This window comes from Megalobrama amblycephala, linkage group LG3 (genome assembly GCF_018812025.1).
Source record: "Megalobrama amblycephala isolate DHTTF-2021 linkage group LG3, ASM1881202v1, whole genome shotgun sequence".
NCBI lineage: Eukaryota > Metazoa > Chordata > Actinopteri > Cypriniformes > Xenocyprididae > Megalobrama > Megalobrama amblycephala.
Genome location: NC_063046.1, coordinates 16,399,345 through 16,411,074, shown reverse-complemented (window position 1 = coordinate 16,411,074; position 11,730 = coordinate 16,399,345). Strand labels below are relative to the sequence as shown.

The 11,730-nt window shown below is 36.6% G+C and overlaps 1 protein-coding gene across 1 annotated transcript; it reads right to left on the bottom strand.

Moving 5' to 3' along the window:
* Nucleotides 1–6,213: 6,213 nt before the first annotated feature.
* foxb1b (forkhead box B1b) lies at nucleotides 6,214–8,670 on the bottom strand. The gene has a single exon (XM_048183348.1). It carries the CDS (start codon nucleotides 7,763–7,765, stop codon nucleotides 6,875–6,877), a length of 891 nt encoding a protein of 296 aa, XP_048039305.1. The 5' UTR covers nucleotides 7,766–8,670; the 3' UTR covers nucleotides 6,214–6,874.
* Between the last annotated feature and the right edge of the window lie 3,060 nt (nucleotides 8,671–11,730).

Below are 11,730 nucleotides of genomic sequence, written 5' to 3'. Positions count from 1 at the left end.
GTTCTGAAGATGAATGAAAGTCTTATGGGTTTGGAATGGCATGAGGGTGAGAAATTAATGACAGAATTTTGATTTTTGGGTGAACTAACCCTTTAAGAGTCATCACAACGTTTATATAAGACAGCGTAAGCATCATTTTAAACCAACATTCAGCACAGATCAGTTAAAAATGGAAGATATAGTTCTGCTTGGAGTTGTTCCAAAGAAACAAAGGGTTTGAAAGGCAAGTGATTTCATGGTAGTTCAAAGTACACTACTCATTACTAATTATCTTCTCATTGACTTTGTAAATACACTGACAATAGAACAAAGTTAACATGAACAAAGCACAGAGGAGTTAATCCCAATTACAAAAGGTCAGTTATTAGTTCCTGACATTGGGAAGGACTTAACACAGATCAAAGAATCTCAGGCCATTGTTATGAGCCAGCAGAAAACGTACTCTTCCTTCCTGTTCATGCAACATTGGGAGAAGATATTGCAGGAAATGTTTCAAAGCTGTAAGTAATTTGCTGCCTTAGTTAGTTCATTTAAAGGTGCCCAAGAATGCTTTTTCACAAGATGTAATATAAGTCTAAGGTGTCTCCTGAATGTGTCTGTGAAGTTTCAGCTCAAAATACCCCATAGATTTTTTTTAATTAATTTTTTTAACTGCCTATTTTGGGGCATCATTAACAATGCACTGATTTTGGCAGCGCCACCCCTTTAAATCGCGTACTCCCTGCCACACGAGCTCTCGACTATATTACAGTGCATTTACAAAGTTCACACAGCTAATATAACCCTCAAATGGATCTTTACAAGATGTTCGTCATGCATGCTGTATGCATGCTTCGAATTATGTGAGTAAAGTATTTATTTTGATGTTTATGTTTGATTCTGTATGAGTTTGAAGCTATGCTCTGTGGCTAACGGCTAATGCTACACTGTTGGAGAGATTTATAAAGAATGAAGTTGTGTTTATGCCTTATACAGACTGCACATGTTTAAAAATGAAAATAGCGACGGCTCTTGTCTCCGTGAATACAGTAAGAAACGATGGTAACTTTAACCACATTTAACAGTACATTAGCAACATGCTAATGAAACATTTAGAAAGACAATTCACAAATATCACTAAAAATATGCTATCATTGATCATGTCAGTTATTATTGCTCCATCTGCCATTTTTCGCTGTTGTTCTTGCTGGCTTACCTTGTCTGTGCACAGATCCAGACGTTAATACTGCCTTTCCTTGTCTAATGCCTTGAACATGGGCTGGCATATATGCAAATATTGGGGTCATACATATTAATGATCCCGACTGTTACGTAACAGTCTGTGTTATGTTGAGATCCGCGTGTTTTCCGGAAGTCTTTTAAACAAATGAGATTTATATAAGAAGGAGGAAGCAATGAGGTTTGAAACTCATTGTATGTCTTTTCCATGTACTGAACTCTTGTTATTTAACTATGCCATGATAAATTCAATTTTTGATTCTAGGGCACCTTTAACTCTGTAGTTTGTTACTTGCAAGGATGCATTTTTATCATTTTAGTCTAAATTTAGATTTAGATGCTGATATAGGTTAAAGACTGCAGTGACCACAGAGGATTTCAATACTTAAAAAAAAAAAAAACAATTTGTGATAGATATGGTTGAGTTCCCCTTAAAAATGTGAGTCAAAGCTGGAAGCAGCACCTGACCCCCAGCAATAACCCTTTATCTGTCCATCTCGCTCTATGCACAGAAACGCTGCCCTCTGTCACCTCAGGTGTGACTGACCCTTTGAAGTGTCATAGAGGTGTTAGTTTATGAGAAATAAGGAAGATTCCTGCTCAGCCTAAATCATCTTGTCAGTCAGCAGCTGCAGGGGAAACAGCAAAGCTTAGCCTGTCATTACACTCTCACATTTAAAACATCACAACACCTGAGACTTGAAGATGACCTGGAGCTTCAGATAAGGACCACAATTAAGGTGGGGTGTTAATCATCGCATATTTATTGTGAAAATGGCTATTTGTGTCAATTGGTTTTTGAGAAAAAATGACGTCCTAAAGTTTAGTTATCATGTCAAATATTTAGCTACCTGTTTATCTACTTGCCAATAGTTGATGATGGGCCATTATACCCTCCTTTACGCTCCTTATGCAAGAGTTTCAAGGGAAAAGCAGATTGGTACTATATATTAGATTGTAGAGTTTCATACAATTTTACTTTTGACTAATTGGGAGAATATTTCCCTAATTGAAATGTCTTCAACGATTAATGCTGGTGCCTCTAGAGCCCTGTAAGTGTGTTTCTTTTCAGCATATGTGTTCTCAGTATTACACAAGAGCAGCACCTGGAAGGCCTTGTCATCTTTAGGGAACTGTCAGTCATCTGCTATTATGAAGGTAGAGGGTCACTGGCGCCACCTTATCAGATCAGAACCTGACTTTGTAATATTGAGTGTTCAGAGTCAGACACTGAACTCCTTCAGGGCTTCTTCTTATTTCAAGCCCTACAACAAAACAAGGAAAGTTTGGAGTAAGTCTTTTTTTTTTTTTTTATGTTTTTGAAAGAAGAAATAATATTACAATAAACATAATATTGTCATATTTATCACTTTTTATATATTTTATAATGTAATTTATTCCTGTGATGGCAAAGCTGAACTTTCAGCATCATTACGTCAGTCTTCAGTGTCACATGATCCTTCAAAATCGTTCTAAACATTTATTATTATCGATATTGAAAACAGTTGTGCTGCTTAATACTTTTGTAGAAGCCATGATCTTTTTTCAGGATTCTTTGATGAATAGAAAGAAGGAAAATAGAAAAGAACTGCATTTATTTGAATTAGAAATTTTCTTTGCAACAATGTTAAAGTCTTTACCGTCACATTTATTCAATTTAGCGCATCCTTACTGAATAAAAAGTATTCGTTTCTTTAAAAAAAAAAAAAATCGTAATGATCACAAATTTTTGAACGATACAAAAAGTCTAATTGATTTAATGTTAAAAATGATGGCTATAAGAAGATCTAGTTTCAGGTTATTGTTCATTTGCCCAGTGCTGATTGTTCCTCTGAATGAGACAGAAACTCTAAACTATTGTACTTTTTTAGTGTTTTTGGCATTGGTCATCAGCCACTTTTACATTGTGCATTGTAAACTAAAAAACTTAGACACACAAAAGCGTGCTATTCTTCTCACTGGAGGTCTCTTAGTGAGACAAAGCAACTGCATTTGCCCACTCACAACACCAAACACACAGACACGCAGGGGATTGATCACTCAGACCAGCATCGCTGTGTCAACGGACTCAGTTGCCTGGCAACATGTTGAAAGGCCTGAAGTGCATTGACGGGACACAATAGTCCTGGCCAGTGTTTGCTGGCTGATGTTTTATGGCTGACCAAACAGTCCTTGTCGCTCTTGCTCTACTCCAAAAACTTGAGAATGTTTACTCACAGCACTTTCTTTTAAATCGTTTTGTGATCAGTCATCTTGTTCAAGTGGAAATAAGGAAGGCAAGTCAATGTGATTTAAGTAAAGAAACTTTATAAGTTACACCTATATTATATTTTAAGATCATTTTGACAATATTTACTTGAAGTATTTTACTTTAAGTCAGAAGCCCAGTGGTCAGTGGATGACATTTGTTGCTTGAGCTAATATTTGCAGTCCCACCCAGTGGTGTAATTTGTCTCACAGTCTCTGCTTAGAAGCATGAATTAAATGTTGACACAGTGATTTCATGCACACACAGGCGTTTGGCTGGGTCGAGCAGAGGGTCTCCCTTGCACCTGCTGCTGCTCTCAGCTACAGCCATGCTGATTATTACGGGTTAGCTCAAATATCCTTCCACTGTGAATCCTGTAAGAGAATCCTTGACAGGAGAGAAATCAGGCACCTTTTCCTGTCCAAATAATGACGCCTCATCTTGTCTACAGTGTTGTCTTATCTCATTGTTTGGTGATACACATGATCAAACTTTAATTTCAAAACCTTTTTTTTTTTCTCACTGAAATGCTGTACTTTTTTATACTTATTAATTTTCATATTTTCGAAAATATTCATATTTTTAAAAGATTCTTGGAATCTATTTATATTGGATAAACAAGGTAAATTTATTGATATTACCTCAATTACTCACTTTGCAATCATTTCACATTAGTTTTAGAGGTTACAAAACCCTTGGTTCAGATGTTTTACAAAGAGAATAAAGATTAAAATCAGTTACTGGAGAGATGTAACTGTCATTTTGGTTGAAGACGTCTTTAAAGACTTGAACATACAAAGTTTCTGACTGTGTGTGTTCTTGTTTAACCTACACTGAGAGGACCAAATGTCCCCACGATGATAGTAAAATTTGAATTTTTTGGCCATTTGGCCGGGGCACATGAGGAAAACAGCTTGTAAATCATACCAAGTGATAGTTTTTGAAAATGTAAACATGTAGAAAGTTTTCTGTGATGGGTAGGTTTAGGGGTAGGGTTAGTGTAGGGGGATAGAATATACAGTTTGTACAGTATAAAAACCATTACACCTATGGAAAGTCCATGTAAAGATATAAAAATGTGTGTGTGTGTGTGTGTGTGTGTGTGTGTGTGTGTGTGTGTGTATGTGTATGTGTGTGTGTGTGTGTGTGTGTGTGTGTGTGTGTGTGTGTGTGTATGTGTATGTGTATGTGTGTGTGTGTGTGTGTGTGTGTGTGTGTGATTTTCAGTCTCCAGGCTCCAAAGCTTGTTGATTTACGACCATATAAATATCCTTGCCATCCCCTGCCTGAGCATGTTCAGGTATTTTGCTCATAAATATGCACGCCCCAAATTAATAATGTCACAGCAAGAAATAAATAAGGCTATTTAGCTACTGCGGGCAAAATATCTCACCAAATAAGTTCTGTGAGTTGATTTTAAGCCTGATGACATTAGTTTTTCTACTGTGTGATTATAAATAACAGGTTCCTGTCCATTCCATCTCATGTGTCCTGGGTTAAGGCTGGCTCATTATTCAGGTCACTGGCCACATGCATTAAGAAATGGATAAATTACACATGCTAATTACCTATGTTTCTCCATAATGCATTATTTTAATTAAATGCATGCAAATGCTAAATCAAAAAAACAACCTAGACTAACCTTCATCTGTGTCTGCATGATACTACAATATATCTGTACCTGCTGTCTGATGTTTCTGATCAAAGAGACTTCAGATCATTCTACTAAATTGTTCTCAAAAGTCAGATCATTCAGTACTGAATTCAAGCTTTCAAGAATATTTTAGTTTGTTTAACTTCATTTAAATGAGAAATGTTTAACAATCATCAGATCATAGAGTTTGCATAGGTTATAAATTTGCTGTTTACATTCCATATACACAAATGTTTTTGATTTTGTTATTTTTATTTATTTTTTTATTTTTTTTACATACAGTATGACAACTTAAGTTAATGGTTTATTAAACTGCAGCAGAAAGACAGCAGAAGAATTATATTATTCAGTAATTTCAGTAATTTTAAATATAATAATATAAATGTATATAAAATAGCTGCTTTTTATTGTGATTAATAAAATGTATTTAAGTTTAGTAAAAGTAAAAAAAAAGAATGCAAGTCTCTTGACATGTTGTAGTTCATATAAATTTAATTTATATGGGCTCAGACTTAGCCACACTTTAAAATATAAAGAATCTAATTATAAAAATTATCTAATTACAAAAATACCAAACACCAAGTGGAAGCTGCAAAGAAATAACGATTAAACATTTTCTAAGAATGAACTCGCAATTAGTTGTAGCCAACTGGTCTAGTGCGTTTTTTGTAGGGTGTATGAAGTCACCACAGATATTTCATTACATCAACTATTGACATGTTTCACTACAGTTTAGCAAACCATAAAGTGCATATTTTCATTTCTAAATAGAATTCAAGGGCCTTGCGACGAAGTCACCGAATGAGGAAATATGCAAAAGCAGCTATTCAGACCCGTTAATTTATATTGGCCTACTTTGTTTAATTTAAATGTCCCGCCGATCTGACTAAAGTTGTGTAAAGTTCTCCCTTTCATCTTTAACCGACAACCATAACTGGGCACAACAAGTGTTCCCATGAACTGTTCCTTTTAATTTCATGAAAGTGTTCGAAGAAGTGTTCAAAGCTCTTAATCTGTAATATTAACAACATTAGGCAACTCCTTTACACAAATTAAAACGACAGTCACAGGCTATTTTAATGAGGTTTGATGACAAAGTTTATAATTTATTTCAGGTAAATACGTGAAAAGCAGCATGCTAGTACATGAGAGCATGTCAACATTATACAGAAAACTTATATACAACAGCTTTCACTATATTTTCAACGAAGCTGATAAATTAGACTGAGCATTGTTCACGGAACAATATCTCTTGCGATATTTGTAACGTCACACCAAAGTGCATTGTAGGAGTATTTCCTTTTTTTTCAACACTGCCACACGGAAAAGCTGCAGCATCTGTGCTTATACATGCAATCCTCAATCACTTTTCAGTTCCTTTACTTGATGTCGATGAGTCTTAATGGGTAAACAGACCAAAATTAAGTTACAAGTAAAATTATCTACATAGAGAATGATCGTATATTTTAATTCATAAACTTTAATCATATACTGTCCTAAACTCTTTATGCTTTCTTCTAACATTTTCATTGTCCATTGTGCATTTTTCAATAAGAACTTGAACTAATATGAGGTAGCCTAATGACATATGTCATAGGAAAATTGAGCTATAATCAAACTTAACACTGTTTTTCGAGAAAATTTAAACAAGTCAACTTCTATAATTTTAGAGATATATTTTTTGTGTGTGTTTTCTTGTCTTGCCTTTTTGTCGGGTGGATGTGTAAGAAAAGTTTCAAGTCCCACTTAAAGTTTTAAGTGACCTCTTGACAGTGCACGGCGACCGAATGGAGCAGTGAGGTCGGGCTCGGTGTGGCAGGGCTGCTCTGGCTGGGAGATGTCGGGCTCAGGGACTGTGGAGAGCCGGAGAGGAACGCTGGCAGGCGCGCCGGCAGCGTCGAGATGGACGGAACCGGAGCTGGGGCGGGTTTGATTGGCACAGGGATCGCCGGTAAACTTTGCGCGCCATGACTCAGGGATTTGAGTGGTACTCCATAGGCAGTATACTCAGCGTCTATCACATTACTGCTATACATGTGGGGCCAAGCCGTGGTCAACTGATTGTGTATTTGATAACCCGTAGACATGGACTGCATGGTAGAGAAAGCAAGACTTCCTGGCATTTTGTAATCTCTGGCAATTATATTTTCAATGGCAAAAGGATGTTTGAAAGTAGAGGGTTGTGACACACTTAAGTTGTAGCTGGTCATCTGAGGTAGATGTGTCCCTAAAGCGGTCATTCTGAGTTTTGCTTGTTGCTGGAGGTAATGCGCCGCGTCTGAGGGTTTTTGCAGGTGTTCGGAGGTTATCATCACTTTGAATCTCTTGCGGCGCCTCAAGAAGCTCCCGTTTTCAAACATATCACCGCAGTTGGGATGGAGAGCCCAGAAGCTGCCTTTCCCCGGCTGGTCCGGTCTCCGCGGGATCTTAATGAAGCAGTCGTTGAAGGAAAGGTTGTGGCGCAGGGAGTTCTGCCAGCGCTGCGTGTTTTCTCGATAATAAGGAAACCTGTCCATGATGAACTTGTAGATTTCGCTGAGCGGGAGCATCTTCTCCGGGCAACTCTGAATGGCCATAGCGGTTAGCGAAATATACGAATACGGCGGCTTCTGGTCGCTGTACGTGTTTCTTCCAGGACGAGGCATTTTCCTAACTGAATCAGCCTACCTTAAGTTCACAGAGTCAGTGATGAAGAGCTTCAAAACACTCCGAGTTTGTTGAAAATCTCACAGTGATCCGAAGTGAAAAGTCAGACATCTTATACAGGTGCCTCAGTTGACACTCACTTAATATCCATTCTTGTAAAAACTTTTGAGTAAATTATGCAGTGCGTTTTATTCGTTTGTTTTAGGAGTTTGTGAAATGCTGTCCATTCGTAAATTGCTAGCTAAACTTCAGCATAAAATCAAAATCTCAAAGTCTCTCATGGCCTCACTCGGAGTTCTCTGTGTGTGTGTGTGCTAAAGTCGCTGCGCTTCTGTCCTCCTTTTTCTGTCTCTTCAAGTGTTCTCTGTGTTGTCACATGACAATCTTCCTCAAAGGGGGGGCGCGCGCACTGTCTTCTAAACAGTTTTCATTTACACCTTTCACGCGACCCGCTGAACCAATAAAATTCATCTCCGCCTGAGGGCAGAGCTCGGCAAGAGGCGACTGGATGTGAAATGATTGCACCTGGCTATTTTGCACGTGAACTTTGTAAACAAACAGCAAATATAGGCATACTGGCAGTCATTTACATGGGAAAAAAACTCATAAGAGAAGCCTAATGTCTTCTCAGTAGTTTAAAATCTTAGCTTTTCGTTTAAGCTCAGGCTGATTAGTGACTTGGTGACTTTTTGGCACCACCACCATTAACTATAGCCTAATTAAAATCTTAAAGACATTGTTTTCCGAAATTTCATCTGAAGCGGATCTTTTCATATTTTGTTCTTATTACGTAAATATTTTTTTTGTTTGTTTGTTTGTTTAAGGCACCATAATTGGGTTCCTAGTTAACTAATTTATAAAAATTAATACATTTAAAAATTGCACTTACTATATCCTACGCTGACAAAAATGTTTCCATAATTAGGCTATGTTTGTGTTTTAAAATTGTTATTTTCATTCCTTTTCAACTCAGTTTTCTTCATCAGATTCAGTGTACTAAAACGTGCGTCTTCGTTACTTTAGCACCGCTTGGTTTTTACTTCAACTTTAAGCCAGCAATTAAACCTAAGATTTCGATTTTAATTAGCTAATTTTTAGAGTGTAATGTTTTGTAGATATAATTATATTAACCGCGTGTCTTTCTTTATCAGGAGGTCTGATGGCCTCCTAAACAACTTCGTTTAAGTCATTCTTTTACTAGGCTAGCCTGTAAAGCTTGACAATCAATCAGGACCACACGCAGGCAGCTTCCCATTCTTACTGCTGAAGAAGGGAATTTATGTGCATATAAGCGAAATGGCGATACATGCTGGAATATACCTATATAAGAATAACATTTTAAGACGTGTTTATTATCAAAATTAGTTTGAATTAAATCCAGTAATGTCTCAACGATTGACATTCTCAGAGTGAAGGTTTGTGGTAGTCGTTATGTTTTTATCATTTAGAGCGTGAGGATCATTGCTACACATTTTATAACTATTTTATCGTTTATTAATTTTTTTTGTAATTAATACAATCATTTATTTAATGGCGTTTAAAAGATGAAAATGTGTTTTATTGTTGGTCTATCAATGTATTAACGACATAGGTTAAAAGAGATAAATTTAAGATCATCAGCTAAAACGAAGAACAGCCTATATTTTAGAGTAGCATATTATGCCATGTCAAAAATGGTTTGATTGCCAAGGCCCATGCATATAGAGAGTTGTTAATTTTAATATTATTGTCCACTTTAAAATAATTAACCGCATCACCATGAAAATAAATGTGAATGTGGGATAATAGACTCTAGTTGTGGAGAAGTGCTGGCATTACAACAGGAAGAATGATTATGACTCAATCATGTAAACAGGAGGACTGTCATAATTGGTCTGAGGAAGGGGGACGTCAAAAGCATTGATTGGAGGATGAACTTCCAAATCACAGACCAAACCGGAGTTCTTTTTTTTTTTTTTAACTATTTGGCATACTAGGGGTTTCTGAAGACCTCATAAAATATGAAAAGACATATTAATGCACAAAGTAACAACAATAATTAAATAGTTTTATGCATTTAGCCTATATAATTTTTATACAAAGAAAACAATAAACTTAAAATATGTTCCAATTAATTTTAACATTAGCATTAAAAACATCATTAATTAAAAATACTGTAGCTTTAATATAGGCTTGTCAGCAACATATTGTATTTTTCTCTAGCTGTCTTTCTGTTATTGGATGATAAGTGAATATTTCATCTGCTATTGTCTTTTATTGTCATCAGTCCATTTGGACAGGCATATACAGCTGAAGGAAGGACGCGATCCTGAATGTGCCAACATTCTCCAACCTAACTGATCCTGATGGAGTGCCTGTGTGGCTATATGTGTGTGTAGATGCTGCAGTTAACCCTTGACCACTAGCACAGGGTAAGACTGGAAGCAGGTTGATGCTGTATTCTGTGATGAATGATATTTAGTCTAATGGAGAACATGTGACGCATCTGTGTCTGATAGATGATACTGGCCTGTAAATAGCCCTCAACACCATGTTGTCTAATCCTCAGCCAGCCCAGAGCCTGGCTTTTTGTGTTCCGTATTGAATTTTTTTATTGGGTTCTTTAGTTTTTATTTGTCTTTTACTATATATTTTTATTCCTCAATCTGAAAGTTCTGTTAAAGGTCCCGTTCTTCGTGATCCCATGTTTCAAACTTTAGTTAGTGTGTAATGTTGTTGTTAGAGTATAAATAAAATCTGTAAAATTTTAAAGCTCAAAGTTCAATGCCAAGCGAGATATTTTATTTAACAGAAGTCGCCTTCATTGAACGGCCAGTTTGGACTACATCCCTCTACTTCCTTCTTTAATGACGTCACTAAAACAGTTTTTTGACTAACCTCCGCCCACAGGAATACACAAGAGTTTGTAGAGTGTGTTTGTCGCCATGTCGTCGAAACGCTGTTATTTTCATCCCGCAGTCTGATTCCGGCTCAAATTGATAGGGTAAAATTAAAGACATGTTTACAATAACACTGAGCGCGTGCATCTCCACGTTATGGTAAGAGGCGTGACCTTTCCGGGCAAGGTTCGCTAAGCTGCTGTCAAATCACAACACAGGAACCGCTGGCACAATCAGAACTCGTTACGTATTTCTGAAGGAGGGACTTCATAGAACAAGGAAGTCATCAGCCCGTTTTTATGACAGTGGAAACAGCGGTATACAGATAAGTAAATTATGTGAAAAATACTGTGTTTTTTTTTACACGCGAAACATGAACACATGTTATATTGCACACTATAAACACAATCAAAGCTTAAAAAAAAACACGAAAAACGGGACCTTTAAAAGGTGTTTAAAATAATAATGCAAGAGTAAATTAACTTACTAATACAGTTTTATATATTACAGAATTTGATTGGGTAGCTTTGACAAGTCACCTATAGAGTTCATGATGATAGCCAAGGATCTGCTGCCTGCAGCTGTCAGCATTACAGCAACCAGGCCTCACCTAAAGCACAGGGCAACAATATGTAGTATAAGAATGATAACAGTCCTGATAAAGCGTTGACAGTTTAGTGTTGTATAGGCAAAAGATCCTGTAATAATTAGGTATGTAAAAGTACACTACATTTCAAAAATTTGCAGCCGGTAAGATTTTTTAATGTTCTTAAAGGTGCCGTAGAACGTGTTTTCAAAATATGTAATATAAGTCTAAGGTGTCCCCTGAATGTGTCTGTGAAGTTTCAGCTCAAAATACCCCATAGATTTTTTTTATTAATTTTTTTTTAACTGTCTATTTTGGGGCATCATTAAATATGTGCCGATTCAGGCTGTGGCCCCTTTAAATTCTCGTGCTCCCCGCCCCCGAGTTCGTGACTGCCTTAAACAGCATAAACAAAGTTCACACAGCTAATATAACCCTCAAAATGGATCTTTACAAAGTGTTCATCATGCAGCATGTCTAATCACATAAGTATGGTATT